Source organism: Phoxinus phoxinus (genome assembly GCF_949152265.1).
Source record: "Phoxinus phoxinus genome assembly, chromosome: 17".
NCBI lineage: Eukaryota > Metazoa > Chordata > Actinopteri > Cypriniformes > Leuciscidae > Phoxinus > Phoxinus phoxinus.
The window spans coordinates 7,754,684-7,774,859 of NC_136892.1; the positions used below are offsets into that span (position 1 = coordinate 7,754,684).

At 39.2% G+C, this 20,176-nt stretch overlaps 1 protein-coding gene across 2 annotated transcripts in view; it reads right to left on the bottom strand.

Annotated features, from left to right (window-relative positions):
• Nucleotides 1–20,176, bottom strand: part of kif4 (kinesin family member 4) — a 171,295-nt gene that overhangs the window by 114,964 nt on the left and 36,155 nt on the right. For both annotated transcript variants that reach the window (XM_079584910.1, XM_079584911.1), the window contains 2 exons: nt 19,107–19,273; nt 18,071–18,165 (listed from right to left, as the gene is read on the bottom strand). In XM_079584910.1, the coding sequence (XP_079441036.1) occupies nt 18,071–18,165; nt 19,107–19,273 (262 nt within the window). The remainder of the gene's footprint in view (nt 1–18,070; nt 18,166–19,106; nt 19,274–20,176) is intronic.

The following is a 20,176-nucleotide window of genomic DNA, read 5'->3' on the forward strand; positions in this document are numbered from 1 at the left end:
ACGCACAACACTACTCTTTACTAACAGTATTAAATAGCTATAATAAACATAAGAAATGTATGCATTTCATCTTGTCTTTCTTCTTCTTTGTCTTCTGTAGGGAAAAACTCCTAAACTTCAGCAGAGAACCAATTTTTTGTAAGGAAGCTGGGGTTTCTTTATTGTACATTTATTTGCATGTATGGTTTGCGCTGCGCTGTTTGATCAGTGCAGCGCTGGTGAGAAATTGTTCGCGCCGCACTGCCCATTGGTTGTCGCTAGGAAACACGTCCGCGCTGCGCTGACGAGTCGGCCGCGCGGCTCGGACCATTGAACCGCGCAGATGACATGTCAGCGCGGCGCGAGCTCTGTAAACCCCCGCTGTCTCGTCCCACTTTTGGTTTGTTTGGCTTCCCATACAGTAGCGGTCGATAGGGCGTCTATCTATATGATGTCTATGTCTCAACCAACTGACAGACAGAACTCCACCGCGCCCGCGCCACATGCATATCGCGCTGTGTGAACGCATTCATGTGATTGGCTTATGAGTAAACAATCCCCCACGCGGGGTGCGTTCTTGTGATTGGCTAAACCAAGGGAGATATCTGATTGGTTGCTGACCATTCCCTGTTTAAAAAAAAGGCATTTGTGTGTCGAGCCAAGTCAAGGGAGTCTCAAAATTCACACACAAATGCAGTGGTTCATAGACCGCAAGCAGTTTGTAAATCAATATATATTTGTGTGTGCATCAAAAATACACGTCTGAATCCTGCCCTGTGCATTTCTGAATCTTGAGTGCATTTGTAAATTTTGTTTGTATTTCTGAATTGTGTGTGTATTTATGAATTTTGTGTGAATTTGTGAATTTTGTATGCATTTGTGAATCTTCTGTGCTTTTTAAATTTTGTGTGTGCATTTGTGAATTTTGTGCGCATTTGTGTATCCTGTGTGTGTATTTATGAATCATGTGTGTGCATGTATGAATCCTGTGTGTGCATATGTGAATGTAGTGTGTGCATTTATCTTTATTGAGACTCATTTAGCTCCATATACTTATGTTAGTGGAGATGCAGAAAGAGCTAATCCCGAAAGCAAGGTGAATGCTGCTATATGCTTCAACAGCCCGTCGTCCATTATTCCTCAGTTATCTGCAGAAATATTGAAAAATAATGCACACCTGAAGTGGTAATACAACCACGATGTGAAACAGGTGTAAATTACTTTTCAATAATTCAACAGACCGGAGCAAATTATTTCACTTATACCATGGTTACCACAACTCAAGATTTTTCAGAGGTTTATTTCAAGACATTGGTCAGGTTGTCCTTAAAACGCTTGTGTGTGAAATTTCTTACGCATCTCATTGTGACGGCTGCAGAATGACCACACATGGAAATAGGGGTGTGCGATATTACGATTTTTGATCGTGGACGATTAAAATGTCTCCACGATCTGCTTTTGAAGAAATATCGTAGGATCGTGCATTTTATCAGTTTGCATTTCTGGCGCCTCCGTCTCAACATACTGTACAGTGCGACGTATATCCACGTGAAATGCAGAGGAACGGGACACTGTAGTTTATAAAAATTAATTATTTGCATGTGCTTTAAGCCTTGCCGGTTAAACATGTCATTCGCTGCTGATGCGCTGTTCTAACGGGCGCTTTTCTGAGCGCAATAACGTTACACCCGATGCACACATGCACTAAAAGCCTGTCTAACAGCATCTGATTACTGGGCTAAGTTATCTTTCGAGTCTTATTGTGCTAATACTGTCAAATACACACAAGGTTTACATAAACAAAGTTGGTTATGTCTAAAGTGAAAGAACAATAGAAAAAATTAAGAAAAAATCTGCTTGTCAAATGCGTGTAGACTCGTTGCGCGCAGATCTTAAAAAAACAGTAGCCCTAATAGTAAACATGCTGCCGCTTGTCCTTAAAGGGACAGTTACCCAAAAATAAAAATGTCATTATTTACTCACTCACTCTAATGTTGTTCCAAACCTGTATTAAATTCTTTCTTGTGCTGAACACAAAAGAAGATATTTTGAGGAGTGTGGCTAACCGGGCGGTTGCTGGTCACCATTGACTACCATAGTAGGAAAAAACTATTATGGAAGTCTCTGGGGTACATCAACTGTTTGGTTACCCACATTCTTCCAAATAACTTTTATTTTCAACAGAAGAGGGAGACTTAGTCGGGTTTAAAACGGCTTGAGAGAATTTAAATTTTTGGGAGAACTATCCCTGTTAATAAAACAACAAAATACAAAGAGCATCTCAATCACTCTTGACTGAGAACTTTAATAGTAGCTTTAATAAGAATCAATGTACAATTTATACAGTGAAGTCTATGTTGTGTTTTATTTTCATATTTGTTCATTTAATTACTTTCTTCAATGCTGTTAAATACACCTGTAGCTGAAAAAATAAAGCACTGTTTATTTAATTTGTATATTAAGTTGTGTATGTGTATCTTTGTTCTTAATTTTTAATAACAAAGAAAATTACAAAGATTTTTTATCTTCGCCACTTTGGCCTAAATGTCTGCCATTCTTTTTTATTTTATATTTTGTTACCTAAGGCTTTTTAAAATAGGGACATTAGTTTGGCTGTGATGCTCAGTCACTTGCAAAATAGTAAAACCAACATGAAAAGGAATCGTGATAAAATCGTGAATCGTGATTTTCCTGAAAAAAATCGTGATATGATATTTTTGCCATATCGCCCACCCCTACATGGAAACATCTATATCGCGTAACAATTTGTTGAATGATGATTAGGGTTGGGTATCGTTTGGGGTTTTTTCGATACCGGTGGCAAATCGATACTTTTAAAACGGTACCGGTGGCTGAACTGATACTTTACACACAAAAAAGGGCCTCAAAACGATGGTGAATGACATTAAAGAACGTTTTTGTATTTTTAAAAAAACATACAAAAAAAAACTTAATATATAAAAAAATTTGTAAATATATATAAATACAAGTAGTCTTAATGCAAAACAACAAATTTACAAATTCACAATAAAACCAAAGCCACCTAACCTAAAAACAATAATTTAACACTAAATAATACTACAGTACTAATAACAGCAAAGTAGTCTGTATTCTTGGTATGCTACAGACCAGCTTTAAATGTCAGCAATTCTTTTAACATATTTTGACTTCTCTGGCCAAATACAACACCTCTCCTGACGTCTTGCATAACCTGCACAAGGTGAGCGTTATTTTAAAACGCATCACCTTAAATGCCATGACACGAAACCCATCGTGGAAGAACGCCGTCATTTACAACAGTAACAATGAGCTCTTATCAGGATCAACTGAATACTGGATTTTCAAAAGTATGTGAGGTACGCGGCTCTATGTTACAGTAAACTTGCACAACGTTCTTGAATGAATAATTGAATAGATGTATACGCCGGTCTGTTATTGTACATCGACTTTACATTTTCACACTAAACATGACGCGGAACAAATAACGAACTGTGATTGGTTGCGTCATGTCAGTTAGTCCTTGGCTGATATTTTTATTCTTAAATACATGTAAGTGAATGCGTTTTGTCATTTATGAAACCTTTATAATGATCATGATTCACGCACAATGGGCGTGAATGGGGTTAGTACGCACTGCAGTTCAGAGAATTGTATCTGTCAGGCTACAACACGTCAATTCATCCACTTCTCCTGAAATACTTTAAAGTGGCTGGTGAAGTGTGAGAAGAACAGTACATTTTATAGTTACCTACACAATGTGTATCTAAACACATCATGTTTATTGTTATTGCCGCTTCCATAGACATCAGTGTGTATTTTACAAACTATAAATGTTGTTTTGCTAGTACTTGTGTATTTAAATGTCTGAAACCATTTTTTCCAAAAACCTTTATTTATGTAGCGCTTTTTACAATACAGATTGTATCAAAGCAGCTTCACATTGACAACATGAAAATACTACAAGTTTGTTTCTAGAAGAAAATTGCGTCATCGCCCACCTGAAGGCAGATCAATAATTGTTTATTGTGAATAAAATATTGTGAATTAAACGTCCCCAACTAAGCAAGCCAAAAGCTAAGGCAAAAAAAAAAAAACGAAAAACCAGGCTCAGTCGGGGGCCAGTTCTCCTCTGGCCAACGAACGAACAAGTGTATGATTATGATTCAGGAGGAGAGAGAAATATTTTTTTTTTACTAAATAACATTTGAAAAACCTACAGGTAAATCTCCTACAAATAGTTGAGTCTTCATTTTCTTTTGTTTGCCTACTTGTTAAAGCTCACTTGATATGTTTATTGTGCATTTTGGGCACTTTTTGTGTGAAATCACATTTATTTTGTCCAACAAAAGCGTGCTTTTTGCCGCGCTGCTCAAAGTGAGACTCGGCGCCGAAACCCCCACTTCACAGCTGCTCACTCCATATGGCTGCTCCTGCTCCCGTTGTGAATGCACTCATTGATTAACATGCACGGCGGAAAAAAATACGCGCTACCCACGCTTGCGGTGTGAAACGGCCGTTACAGGTAAAATTTAAGAATTTATCCTCAACTACTTTTGTGGTGTAGGTCTACGCATTTTATAATGTTAACTTAAAATAATACTACTAATAGTAATTTAAAAATGTGGTAGCATTGGATCTGGGTGGAAAGGATAACTCTGGGAGTTGGAAGGGGTGTGTCACGATTCTGCCTTCTCACACCGTGACAGGTTCGCGCATCTGAGTGTCGCGATTTCGGTTTCATATCATTACAGCCATAACAGATATGGTCACTCAGACTGCTGACTAGTTGAGATGATACAATCAAATGTACCACGGAATGGTTTCCATTCAAATCAATCAGTGGTACATTGGAGTGTATTATCTCAAAGATATTTACTCATTCAGTAATTTATTTTGAATCATCACATGATAAATTTATAAAACAAAAAAAATGTCCAGTACAGATGCAAATCTATCTATCTATCTATCTATCTATAGTATTTTGTTCCGTCCATTACTATAGCTATCACGGTCAATCAGATTCAATCGTGCATTTAAATATGATTGTCAATCCAGAAACGTTGCAATGTGTAGTTAGCAACACGAAAAACGTATAAGCTATTATATACAGAAGGAGATCAAAGACCACACCCATTATAAAATCACTGAAGCAGTCAATTACTTCAGTAAAAAGCCTACATAAAGCTGCACGCTTGCAAAAACCAAAAACTTGAGCGGATTCTTAACTTAAACGCACGCGAGACGTGCTTGCGCTGCCGGGCTCAGATCTGAAGCGCGCACACATGCCTTTCACACAACATGCGATCGCGACTTCAGTTCTCTTTCGCGGATTATTAGGATTGAATAATCAAAATTCTTGGTAAAAATTTACATCCTGGCGACTATTCACGTAGACGCAGTCGGGTATGTCTTTAGAGAACAAAAAACGTTTGTAAAAATAAATTGTATGCGTTCCATTGGGTAGCCTACGTTTAGGTCTTAAAGGGCCAAACCAGCAGCCTAATATTCTGTGTGATGATTGATAATAATGTCAATGTTGCAAACATCTTTGTAAGGACGTACACACTGGCATGTAATTTATTATTATTTTATTTTTATAAAGGAATGGTCAAAAAGCAGGGCAGGAAGAGAGTAAAGTATTTTTATTATTCATTTATAAAACAATGAATTGTAAGTTCTGTCATAAATTTACAATTATTTTTACTGTTTTAGCTTTTTTCATGGTATCGATTCAGTATCGGTATCGAGGTATTTTAGTCTGGTATCGTATCGAAGTCATAATTTTGGTATCGTGACAACCCTACGGCCAATATATTGATAGACATTTTTTTACTCCCGGATATCAGTATCGGCCTCTAATTAATGGCCTGCTTAATAGCAATTACAAAGCACAGTCCATAAAAAAAAAGCACAAATCAAACACAACATTGGCCTTGGAAATGAATAAATTAGTTTCTTGTGCTTAAGTTATTAAGCCTATTATGTCATGTCTAAAGTTAATCATTCTTCGCCACTAGATGGCGCTGTTTGCCATAAGTTTACTTCAACTACCCTTGGAAAAAACTATTTGTTATGCTTCATAGCTACAATCACGCGAAGCACAGCTGCCATTTTCCAGTTCTGCGCAGCAGAGAAATCGCGTGCTCTTTTCATCTGATTCCAGATTGTTGTGTAAAGCCCCAGAGAAGCTTTGCTTGTAAGTTTATTGCATATAATTGTTACTTTATATACTTTGAGTCTGTATCTTATTAAGATGGATATGTTAGACGCACATTAGCAGTTCCACGTGCTTTGTACGGACATTTCAAAAGATCGCCATGTGATCTTGTAACAACTAATGTAATTTAACTATGTTAATGTAAACATTGTATTTTGATTATTTATATTTAAGTAAGCATTTTTGTATTTCTTTTTCAGTTTCACAAAATAATGTAACATTGAGAGAAGTAACATGATTGCACTCAAGTAAAGAAGAACATTTACATCCTCTGAGTCGTCATTGAAGCCTCTTCATCACGTTATACAATGTTTAGCTATCTGTATATGCATGCCCAACGCACACGCATGCAGAGGACAGAATAGTGAAAAAGCAGCACGACGGGCAGAAGACATTTCTGAGAACAGCTATCCAGTGATTCAACCCTTCTCAACTAACTCAAGATGGATGTTAAAGAGAAATCTGAAGAGCAACAGCAACGAGCATGTCTCACTCAGTCAACTGGAAACCAGATCGGTGATATCTACATCTTCCAAGAGCTCAAGATCGTCCACTGCGAGTATGGCGGCAACCAGAGCACGAGCTAAAGCGGAAGCAGTGAGAGCACGTACAAACTTTGTGGAAAGAGAAGCTGAGCTACTGCTAGAAAGAGCTAAACTGGAATCTGAATTATCACTAAAGCATAAAAAGGAGTTTGCAGCGGCAGCAGCGGCGGCTAAGTTTCTTGAAGCGGCTGCAGAAGAGATAGAGTCAGGAGAAATGAATATGGCGACTGACGTCACAGCGTTTCCACCGGAGACTATTGAAAAGCATACAGAGGACTATGTGGACAGTCTTTCTGGATCAAGTTTTCACCTTCTCCCTCATGTTAAAGCAGAGACCGACTCCCGTGATCACGAACCGTTCATGATCTCGCATGCGCTGCCCACCGCGGCTGTCACAAGCAATGCCACACAGAACGTTGACAGACTAAACCACATTTCAACTCCTAAACCATTCACAGTAAGCCAGCCTAGAATGCCCAGTACACAGTTATCATTTCCACAGCACACTCCTGTCAACCTGCCATACACCTCATTCTCTCATAACAAAGCCTATGGTCAAATTCCGGTTTCAGAGAAAGTGAGCCGACCTCAGACTTCCTACCTCAGCGGTTCAACGCAACAGCCACCCTCCACAGTCCATGCAGGTATGAGTGAAATAGCCAGATACCTGGTGCGTCGTGAACTTGTGAACTCAGGGCTTAGTAAGTTTGACGATCGGCCGGAGAACTACTTAGCCTGGAAGTCATCATTTATGAATGCTCTAGAAGGGCTATCGCTCACCCCTAACGAGGAGCTTGATCTTCTGACAAGGTGGCTAGGACTGCAGTCCTCAGAACAAGTTAAAAGAGTGAGAGCTGTTCATGTCGCTGATCCAGCGGCTGGTTGTAGAATGGCATGGTCCCGTCTAGAAGAAAGCTTTGGGACTGCTGAAATAATTGAGAAAATGCTCTTTGATAAGCTGGATTGTTTCCCTAAAATCAGCACCAGAGAACCTCAAAAGTTAAGAGAATTTGCAGATCTGCTCCAAGAAGTGGAGTCAGCAAAGCTTGGAGGCTACTTACCCGGGCTCTCTTTCTTGGACACAGCGAGAGGCGTGGCACCTATTGTCAACAAACTTCCTCATAACCTCCAAGAAAAGTGGATGTCCCAAGGGTCCCAATACAAGCTTCAGTTCCAGGTACCATTTCCTCCATTCACATTTTTCACAGACTTTGTATGTAAGGAAGCCTACATGCGCAACGACCCAAGTTTCGCATTCCACCTATCTCTAACTGCCGCCCCTGTAAAGCTTGAAAACTCAGTACGAAGAGGCGGACCCCTGAAAAGCTTCATCTCTACTCACAAAACTGAGATTGCACAAACAACCGGCTCTTCCGATTCGCCGAACAGTAAGCCTGATATAAACAGACAATGCCCCAATCACAAAAAAACCCATCCTTTCAAACAGTGGAGAGCATTTAGATGTTTCTGACATTCTGACACATGACAGAAATGTGTATTTTAAGAATACGTTTTATAACGTGCTCTGAGCATTCAACACATCAAGTTGGCTTCAGCCCCGCGACCCCCCGCCCGGAAAAAAAAACCTCTCGTTAAGACACGCAGCAATTGTATATATCTCAACATAGCCTACAATCTGCACATGTTGAAATGAAGCGGACAAACATTTTTTAAGAAGGGAAGTTCAAGTGTAACAGAACCATCACTTGATGTCGATTCGATATGTCAAACGGAGCCTGTGAGTGAGAATGATGAGGCTGAGAAGGATTCATCAGGAAAAGCACACGCGGGAAAAAATGATACGGACATATGAATTTCGACACCAGTGGCTCAAAGAATACCAGTGGTTAAGGTACCAAGATGGAGCAATGCACTGTGTGTAACGTTACTGTAAATTCTGTGGGCCTTCAATTGCAGGACTGTGCAAATTTGTAACTGCATCAAAACAATTCAAACACAAATCATTGAGGCTCAATCGGACTAAAAAAAACTTCATAAACACCTTACTTGATCCGAATGAAATTTCGATCGGATTGAAAGGGGTGGTTTATTCCTTTTGTAATGCAATGTACATGAGAGTGTTTACATGAGAACATGTAAACACTTGATCGGATTGAAAACCGAAACTGAAAGGACTGCGCATGTGCAATGACGTTAAATAGCGCAATGATGGATGACGCGCGGAACGAGCTGTTCTTCCTGTTGAATGAATAAAGTGTCATATGAATAAGTGTACCGTGACCCGTCATTCTAAAATTCTCATTCCACTCAGCCTCTGTGAAATGAAGCCGGACAACGTCCTAGTCCTTGTTTTGGATTCTCATCCACAGACGACTGGTTTTGGCCGCGGTGAGGGGCATTTTTACTGCGTGATAAGCAGCACAGCAAAACGGTTCAATGCTCATTGGCCCTCATTTATCAATCTTGCGTCGAAACGGGCGTATATGTTGGCGTAAGATTATGCTTACACTCCTCTCACCGCCTGATTTATGAAGCTGTGCGTACCTTTGAAATTCAGGTGTACGCAATACATGCCCTTGATAAATGCCACGGCTGAAAACGATCGTCATTAGATTAACACGCCCCTATATATTCACGTCTCCGCCTCCCCCACGCCCTCATTTTACGCCATGGACACACGGAAGACGGCAAAGAGGAGAAACTTCTCCGGTGGAAATCCAGTTTAAATCGCTGGTTGGATGAGCAAATTACCTATCACAACAATGCATTATTTTACAGCACGTGTTTTGAAACTATTAGCGTTGAATTTCGCATGACGTCACATGTAATGGGGTGTACAATGATGATGTGAATAATTGCATGACAATTTGTAATATTCTTCTTATTAGTATCATGATTTTGATTATTAATGATGCTTATTGTTATTTAGAAGAAGATTGTCGTTGTTATTATTATTATTTGTATTAGTATTATTATTTAAAAGAAGAAGAATGTCATTTTAATTATTTTGTCAGTCTGAATAATTTTTTGGTCATTGAAAGCCTTTCATTACTGAACCCAGTCCGTGCGCACCTGCCAGGCTTAACTCACAAAAATAAACACTGAAGTTAATCATTTCTATGTTGTTGTTTATTTTACAGTGGGTCATAATATATCATATCTTTAGTTTGTCAGTGCATTTTGTGGTGTTAGGAATTGTTTTTTTGCGCATTTCAGCACTAACTCAAAACGTGCGTACATGTACACCACCTCCTGAGCTGGCGTAGGATTTGAGCGTGCCGTACGCCAACGTCCATATTGATAAATCGCAAAGTCACCGTGGTTTTGGGTGTACGCTGGAAATTTGGTGTACGCACTTTTCATAAATGAGGGCCATTGTCTCCAAATCATGACCAGAGAAAGATTAATATTACGTTTGCTGTTTAAAACAAATAAAGAGCCAATAGAGGAGAATAGTTATGCGCTAACAGCGTATATTTGTGCAGTGTGCGCATGTCAAAAAATCCATTCCGATTTGAAACTTGTTACATAGAAACGCGCACATCAACCCGATTACTTTATTTATCGTTTATGTAAACACCATGTTCGGATTCATCAATCGTATTGATTTCATTCCGATTGAACCAAAAGGTGTCCATGTAAACTTAGCTATGACAGTATGAAGGATGCGAAGTGTAAAAGTCAATAGCTGCTGAAATTATATTATATTATTTAATGGATTATATTTATTTTTCCTTAAGAGTTCAGGAGTCTGCCCATCTGTGCCAACCATAGCAGGTTGAAAAACAAAATAAATTAATTGTGCACTTAATTGTGTACTGTATTTTCTATTGCAGTATATCTATCCCAACCAATGTTAAAGACAACAAGAAGGCATGTGGTTTAAAAGATGGCAAGTAAAATAAAAAGCACATCTGTATGCAATAGTTCCCGAACGTACACTCTAATGTCATTTCCCAATCAGTAAAAAGGGAGATTCACATCTTCTCAGACGCATCTGTCCAGAACATATCCGCTGTCGAATACTTGAAGGTAACGGATCACGATGGAATGTGTCAAGTTGGATTCATTATGGGAAAAGCCAAGCTAGCCCCGCAGACTGGACATACGGTTCCCAGACTTGAACTGTGTGCGGCCGTCCTCGCAGTCGAAATGGCTGAGCAAATCATCCAGGAACTAGACATCAAACCAAACACCCTACTGTTCTACACAGACAGCAAAGTTGTATTGGGGTATATCTGCAACGAGACCCGACGCTTACGTGTACGTCAGTAACAGAGTTCAAAGAATTAGAAAATTCACTCACCCAGAACAGTGGCTTTACATTCCAACCTCACAAAACCCTGCAGATGTTGCTACTAGACCTGTTCCTGCATGCCGTCTATCTGAAACAAACTGGCTCACCGGTCCTTCCTTTCTGCAGCATCCGGCACCCACCCTTGTGAAAGAAGCTCCTTACAATCTTATCGACCCAGATACAGACGTGGAAGTGCGTGCACACGTCACCACCTGCTTAAACCCTGATTCTGGTCTTGGTTCTCACCGCTTTGAAAGATTTTCATCTTGGAGGTCCTTAAGAAGAGCTGTAGCTTATCTTATTCACATCACACAGTCTTTCAGAAACAAAGAAAAGTCGTGTTGCGGCTGGCACCATTGCAAAAGTTTGTACATGGCCGAGTTACTAACTCAAGCTGAAAGCGTCATCATCAGGTGTACACAACGAGAGGCTTACAAAGCAGAAATCACTTGTCTAGAGAACGAGAGACATTTCCAAGCAGAGTTCCCTCAAGAGGCTTAATCCTGTCCTGGAGGACGGACTCCTAAGAATTGGAGGCAGACTAGAACAGTCCACACTCCTCAGTAGAGAGAAACACCCTCTCATCATACCCGGCCATAGTTACATAGCAACCCTCCTAACAAATCATCACCATGAGAAAGTAAATCATCAAGGTCGAATCTTTACAGAAGGAGCGATTCGCTCTGGAGGGCTCTGGATAGTTGGAGCAAAAACACAGATCAACGGTGTCCTCCGCAAGTGTGTCACTTGCCGCAAACAGAGAGGTAAAACAGCTGAACAAAAAATGGCAGACCTCCCTCCTGACCGCATCAGCACAGAACCACCCTTTACTAATGTCGGCTTAGACGTGTTTGGCCCTTGGAATGTATCAGCTCGCCGTACCCGTGGAGGCTAGGCCTACAGTAAAAGATGGGCAGTAATATTCACATGTTTATCCGTGCGAGCCATTCATATCGAACTGATAGAATCAATGGACACATCAAGTTTCATTAATGCACTGCGCCGCTTCTTCGCCATACGAGGCCCAGCAAAGATCATACGATCCGACTGTGGCACTAATTTCCAAGGAGCATGCAGAGAGCTGAATATGCTTGTGGTTTCAACCAAAGATTCAAGCGTGACCAAATACCTCAGCAAAGAAGGCTGCAAATGGATCTTTAACCCACCTCATTCATCTCACATGGGAGGAGCATGGGAGAGGATGATCGGACTTTCAAGGCTGATCTTAGACTCCATGCTTCCTCAAATCAGCTCCTCACATCTGACTCACGAAATGCTGTCAACTCTAATGGCCGAAGTCTGTGCTGTTATCAATGCAAGACCTCTCGTATCCATTTCAACTGACCCCGAGTCACCTCTTCTCCTCACTCCAGCAATGATCCTCACCCAAAAGGTGTGTACCCCGTACGCACCTCCAGGACCCTTTGAAGGTGGAAAAGAAACAGTGGAAAAGAGTGCAGTATCTCGCCAGCATATTCTGGGAAAGGTGGAGGGGAGAATACCTTGCATCTCTTCAGTCTCGCAAAAAATGGCAAGACAACAAACCTAATATCAAAGAAGGAGACCTGGTCCTCATGAAAGATGATCAGGTGAAAAGAAACGAATGGCCAATGGCTCTGGTCACCAAAGCTATTTCTGGCACAGATGGCAGAGTCAGAAAACTGGAACTGAAAGTCACTAAGAGTGGTACTGCTAAGACATTCTTAAGGCCTATTACAGAGGTTGTTTTGCTTATGTGTTAAGTTGAGATACCCTGTGAATACGTATTCACTTGTTGAGAATTCAAGAGTGGCATTATGCTTAATACCAGACGGGGAGTATTATGTCATGTCTAAAGTTAATCATTCTTCGCCACTAGATGGCGCGGTTTGCCATAGGTTTACTTCAACTACCCTTGGAAAAAACTTTATTTGTTATGCTTCATAGCTACAATCACGCGAAGCACAGCTGCCATTTTCCAGTTCTGTGCAGCAGAGAAATCGCGTGCTCTTTTCATCTGATTCCAGATTGTTGTGTAAAGCCCCAGAGAAGCTTTGCTTGTAAGTTTATTGCATATAATTGTTACTTTATATACTTTGAGTCTGTATCTTATTAAGATGGATATGTTAGACGCACATTAGCAGTTCCACGTGCTTTGTACGGACATTTCAAAAGGTCGCCATGTGATCTCGTAACAACTAATGTAATTTAACTATGTTAATGTAAACATTGTATTTTGATTATTTATATTTAAAGCTGCAGTCCGGCACTTTTTTGTGTTTAAAAATATCAAAAAAGACATTTTTGAAAAAAAACTTAACCAGCCAGTGTTCAAAACGATCTGCTTGCCTTACCTCGATTCAAAACGGTAAGCTTGTAATAATGATTTTAATTCCAGTGGTACTGGTGGATTTCCGCGGGAATTTCAAGCATGTCTTTGCGTCATTACGTCACTTCTGTACACATATAGAATGAGTCCCGGCTAGTCGCCTATATAGCGTGTGTGGATGATGGTGGAGTTTTAGTTTAGCACTTGGTATGGCGGATCCCGAAAGTTTAAAGCGACAATCACCAGGGACAACTGGAGAGTCACCAGTTGTAAAACCCAAAAGACTTCGGACTTCAGAGTGGCTACAGAAAAAAAGAGACTGCAACCGAGCCCATGCTAAAACAGGGATAAACATCGGCAGGGCTTTTGAAAGGTGGCGTGAACTCCGTGTTTTGAAGGGGTTCAAAATGTATGTGAATAAAATTTGATTATATTACAGTTTTAAATAAGCATTTGATTACACATACGTGTGTGTTTTTTATTTAAAAGAGAAACAGTTATAAGGAACATAAATTTGTTGGTATGACAATTAGAATTTATACTGCACAGAAATGAAAACTGAACTACAGGTAGCCCTAATACACATTAAATGTAGTCACGCAATAATGATGTAGAATAATTAATAATTTGAGAACAAAATATATTTTTCACGTTTTGACGTGATATGCAATCGTTAGATTTAATCAGCATGATATAGCCTATACTGCAATGCTTCCCCCCCACCCCCCGAATTTGGTCAGAACAAAAGTGAATGTTACTTACTTGTTCAGATGACATTTACCGATGAAAATTCTAATGTTGGTTAACGTTATACACTTTCAAAAAGTATACTCTGAGATTGCTGATGACAGTAGTACAGTATCCACAGCGACGCGGCAGCGACAGGTTCTCCTCAATACATTGTGTTCATCCGCGCTGTTTCATGCCGATTTACTACCCACGCACAGTTAATAATTCCGCGAATAACTGCAATTGCAGATTTCGAACAGAGATGGCGACAAAGAGGAAAAACGACGGACTGCAGCTTTAAGTAAGCATTTTTGTATTTCTTTTTCAGTTTCACAAAATAATGTAACATTGAGAGAAGTAACATGATTGCACTCAAGTAAAGAAGAACATTTACATCCTCTGAGTCGTCATTGAAGCCTCTTCATCACGTTATACAATCTTTAGCTATCTGTATATGCATGCCCAACGCACACGCATGCAGAGGACAGAATAAAGCCCCTTTCACACAGCGCGTTGATCTTGGAAATTGCCAGAGTGCCTTCTGTGTGAACGCATACAAGTCCGGCATTGATCCCGGGATGGGGACCTAGTAACATTGCTGGGATCAGTCCCAGAAAGCGCCCTGTGTGTACAAAAGACAGGATCAATGCCGTAAAGGGCTGTGCCATAGCGATGACACTGGAGTGGAGATCGTTCTGCAGCTTAGTAAAACGGTATGTGATGCGCTAATTTCTGATTGAATAAGAAAAGAAAATAATTGCACTAGTGTGGTTTCTCAAGAGAGAAATCACAGATCATAATCAAACTTAAGACACTGCAGAGACATTAAACGTCACATTGATGTCACACGTCTTTACAGGATATGTGTGAAAACGCATAGATTCCGGAAAATCACTGGCAGTGTGAATAAACCAAAATCAAACGATCCCAGGACAAATCCCAAGACACATTAGTGTATTTTCCGGAATCTCTGTTGGAACAGGGCTTAAGTCTGCAGCCGAAAAAACAAAAAAAACATAACCAATAAATTGTTCAAATGTTTAGACCAGTCTTCAGTTTTTTTTCACGACACATTCATAATCATTACGTCTACCAGTGCGCTGTTGCAAGCTTTATGCATCCGCTTGAGCGCTGATTAGGCCATGTATTTTATATAGGCAATTAAAGACTCATTATGATTTATGGCTTAATGGTAAATGGTAAATGGACTGCATTTATATAGCGCTTTCACAGACCCAATGGCCACCAAAGCGCTTTACAATATTGCCTCACATTCACCCATTCACTCACTCATTCATACACCGACGGCGGTGTCAGCCATGCAAGGCGATCCAGCTCGTCGGGAGCAGCTGGGTTTAGGTGTCTTGCTCAAGGACACCTCGACACTTGGTCAGGTGGAACCGGGGATTGAACCACCAACCTTCCGGTTTGTAGACAATCTACAAGAACCACTGAGCCACTGTCGCCCACATTTCCGACAGAAATGGAAACTTATTGAAACATATTTGCTTGATGGAAATAGCCTCAATATGATTAATGTTTAAAACATGCAAATAATGTATTAATATAAAAGTGAGATTAGTCGACTAATGGCTTAAAATGAACGACACTAGTTGACTACAAAAATATTTAGTCGAGGGCAGCCCTAGTACTTCCTATGTGAAAAATTGTGTGAGATAAACGCTCTCATTTTTCATTCTCATAGCTTTTACCAGCTCTTTAACTTTCAGGAGGGTGTACTCATTTTGAAACATGACATTATCTCTTTGATAAGAAAATTATATTTTCCTAAAGAAAACTGATATGCTTCTTTGGTAATTAATCAACCAGACTTGTTTTTTTGTTTTTACACCAGTCCCTGTCCATTGTAACTGTGGACATCATATTCTGTAGACTTTTTCCTTTGTTTTGTTTTTTTTAACTGTATTTATTGAACTTTTTTTCAAAACACTGTTACATAACCTTCACTTACAATATTAGTAATGACAAAAATTAATGAAAAAAAAAAAAAAAAAAAAAAACCAACAACAAATAAAAAAAGAGGATCCCTGACAGCACTTCAGTAAATACACCATATACCAGTACATTATTTGCATGTTTTAAACATTAATCATATTGAGGCTATTTCCATCAAGCAAATATGTTTCAATACGTTTCCATTTCTGTCGGAAATATTCTGATTTCAACTGCAAATCCGCGGTCATTTTCTCAAATATATATATATATATATATATATATATATATATATATATATATATATATATATATATATATATATATATATATATATATATATATATATATATATATATATATGTTTCAGTCTTTGTATCCATTCTGTCATGGTAGGTTCGTGTACTTTCATCCAGTTCACAGTAATTATCTTCCTAGCTGCCATCAATAATATATGTAATACAAATAATTGGGATTTACTGAACTGATCCGATGGAAAACCATCAAGCAAAAAAAACACTGGTTGCATTGGTATATCTCTTCCTAAAATTTTTCCAATTTCCCTTTTAACCCCCTGCCAATACAATTGTACTTTGGGACATTCCCAGAATATATGCACGTAGTCCCCCACCATACCACAATCTCTCCAGCATTGTGATAATGTCAAAGAACTATCAAATTTGGCAACCACCAATGGAACTCTGAAGAATCTCATTTTCATTTCCCAGTCAAATTCCTTCCACATTTGACTGTTAATACCCTTATGACAGCCAGCACATATATCTATCCACATTGCATCCTCTATTACAACATTTAACTCCAATTCCCAGTTTCTTTTGATGTGAAATGTGTCATCAGATTGGTCCTGCATCAACTTCCTATAAATATGTGCTATGTGATTTTTAGTAGGTAGACCATGTTCAATAATATTAATAAAATATTTTTCGACATTTGTTGGAGTTCTTTTAATTATGTCCCAATGTTTATGATGTGTGATATAATGTCGTAATTGTAAAAATCTAAAGAAATCATTAGATCTCAATGTAAACCTATCACATAATTGAGAAAAAGATCTCATGGTCTCCCCATCAAAAATTTGATTATCTTTAACCCATTCTCTTCCCATCTACCAAAGACACCATCTCCTAAGGAAGGGAGAAAATCTGGGTTATCTTTAATGGGTATTGCACGTGATATGGCTACTAGAAGTTTAGTTCTTTTGTACTGTGGACCAAATTTTAACAGTATGCTGTATCCATACATTTGTTTTCTTCACTTTCTTCTGTGCTTGCAAATCCATGAATGGCAGTACAGTCAAAGAAACTCCAGGAAGTGAATTCTGTTCAATATTAAACCATTCTGCCTCCTTATCCATACCAAGCCATGCCGCCATAGCCCTAAGCTGAGCCGCCCAATAGTAGTATCTGAGGTTAGGAAGCCCCACTGTCTTTATTTGACATAAGTATTTCAAGTCTTATTCTTGGTCTTTTGTTTTGCCAAATAAACTTTGAAATCAATTTTTCTAGTTTGTTAAATGCTGAAACTGGAACCCAAACCGGTAGGGATTGAAATAGGAAGAGAAGTCTCGGCAATATATTCATTTTCACTGTTTCTATCCTACCGAACATGGAGAGGGGTAGCACTTCCGACTTTTTCCTTTTGTGTTGCACAGAATAGGCCCTATGCACAGCTGCACTACTTCCTGAACTTAAGCAGGCTCCTTTGTTTCCTGTCTGCCAGGATTGGCCAAACTGATTAATCCAGGTGTGTCTGATTATTCTGGTTGGTCAGACACACCTGGATTAATCAGTTTGGCCAATCCTGGCAGATAGGAAACAAAGGAGCCTGCTTAAGTTCAGGAAGTAGTGCAGCTGTGCATAGGGCCTATTCTTATTCTTATGTCTTTCCAACCCATATGACAGAAAAAGAAACTACAATTTTCTTTCTTAGGTGAATTCATTTACACCCTTGAGTGTAAAAAAAAAAATTGTCATTAGAAATGCCGGCATTGAGAGATCCCAATGAAAGAGGCATTAAACTGGCATGAATATAAATAAAAATGGATTTTTGATTGCACTCACCCTCTTTGAGCCGATCTCCCTCTGCTTTCGTTTTTTTTTGTCTTTCAGATCCAGCGAGATCCACCAAGTGCAGTTTGGAGACCATGACATCATTCCTTTACAAAAAAAAAAATTATAATATATATATATATATAATATATATACACATTTCTTTTTAAATTATTTTTATTACAATTTTAGCCAAACATTTTACAGTTTTATACATTAGCAGTTCACCATAATGATACATTTTTAGACCTGTAAACATTTTATTTGAAAATTAATTTTACCTTTACTTCAATTAGCACCTTCTTGCATCAAAACAACAAAATAAGTTGCTTTGATACAATCTATATTGTTAAAAGCGCTATATGAATGAAGGGTGACTTGACAAAGGATTAGTTCACTTTTAAAATGAAAATTCTGTCATCATATACTCACCCTTAAGTTGTTTCAAACCTGTATGAATTTCTTTCCTCTGCTGAACACAAAGGAAGATATTTAGAAGAATGTCAGTAACCAGACAGTTTTTGTTTCCCATTGACTTCTATAGTATATTTTTTTCCTACTATGGAAGTCAATGGGAACCAAAAACTGTTTAGTTACTGACATTCTTCTAAATATCTTCCTTTGAGTTCAGCAGAGGAAAGAAATTCATACAGGTTTGAAACAACTTAAGGGTGAGTATATGATGACAGAATTTTCACTTTAAAAGTGAACTAATCCTTTAAGTGCTTATAAATATACGGTAAAGCATTCACATGTTTCCACCAACTTTAAATCATGTATTTTTCCCCGGAGCAGCTCACTGTGTCCTCCACTATTTTCAATATGCATTTTGTCCATAGAAATTGGTTATTCACTACTGTAAAGCAACGTGACTGGCTGATGGTTTCCCGGGCACAGAGTGCAGATACGATTAATCGATAATCAAACTTGTCGTCGATCACTTTCATTATCGATAATAATCTCTTATACAACCAACTCTCAAATGAGACAGCCTCCAAACAACTACTTAGAGTTGCTTAATTTAACAGCATATGCTAAGATTACATACTTGTCTCCTTTGCGTCGCTGCTCCAGTGATATGGTAAAGATGGCATGTGAGCGAGATGAGGCTGCATTCATGGCTGTTGAGCCCACTGTTCGCGCAGAGTTTCCCAACTCAAGACAGCTCACCATCTCATGAGCGGTGAACACATCCTTTTCTGTCAGTCCAACAATCTACACCAAGAAGACCGAAAACAAAAACAGACACCAGTGGTCATACAGGGCACATGAGAATTAAGGATGTATTCAGACGATTGCCTTGTGAAGTGCTCCAACGCACAACACAGTGGCGCCTGGGCGGTAAGCCCAGATTTGTGGTCCACTTTTCACTTCCCACAATCAGGGTTTGAAATTAACATCCGCCAACTGTGGGTAAAACTCCACTGTGAGGGGTAACCTAACATTACCCAATTAGGTGGGTTATGATTAAAATATTATGCTCTATCACTTTGGATGGTCTTACTATCAGAGCCTTTCCCCTAAAAGGAGCCTCAAACATTAGCAAAACTCGTAAAGAGTAGAGATGCACCGATTACAAATTTTCTAGGCTGATTCCGATTTTTCATTGAGTTTGACCTGCCGATACAGATTTTAGCCAATTCCGATTTCATTTTTTCTGACCACTTTACAGCACTCACAAATATTTATTTTAATTTTTTATAAAAGACCATATACTTGTACCCAAGATGAATAATAAAAACAAATTTCAATGGGTACATTTTCTATAAATATTTTGTCTCTTCATTTTCTTTACGGACTTAACACTTTTTATGTGAAATAATTTATTTTGTCCATCAAAAGTGTGCTTTCACTTTCACTGCTGCTCACGCGACGCTCCTGCTTGACGCTCATGTGCTGCTCCTGCTCCCAGTGTGATCGCACTCATTAGGCTTTTTTTGAGATAAGCAAAATCTGCGCAGAACCGATCACCGGTGATCAGCGCGAGATGCATGCCAGTTAGAAATGTGTCCGAGTGCGGTCCGCCTGGCTCTCTGATGTCATGCTGACGTATGTCAAAAAACTCTCGCAAGCGCAAAGGTACGTTCACACACGACTTTGTCGCTACAGGTCGCCAGT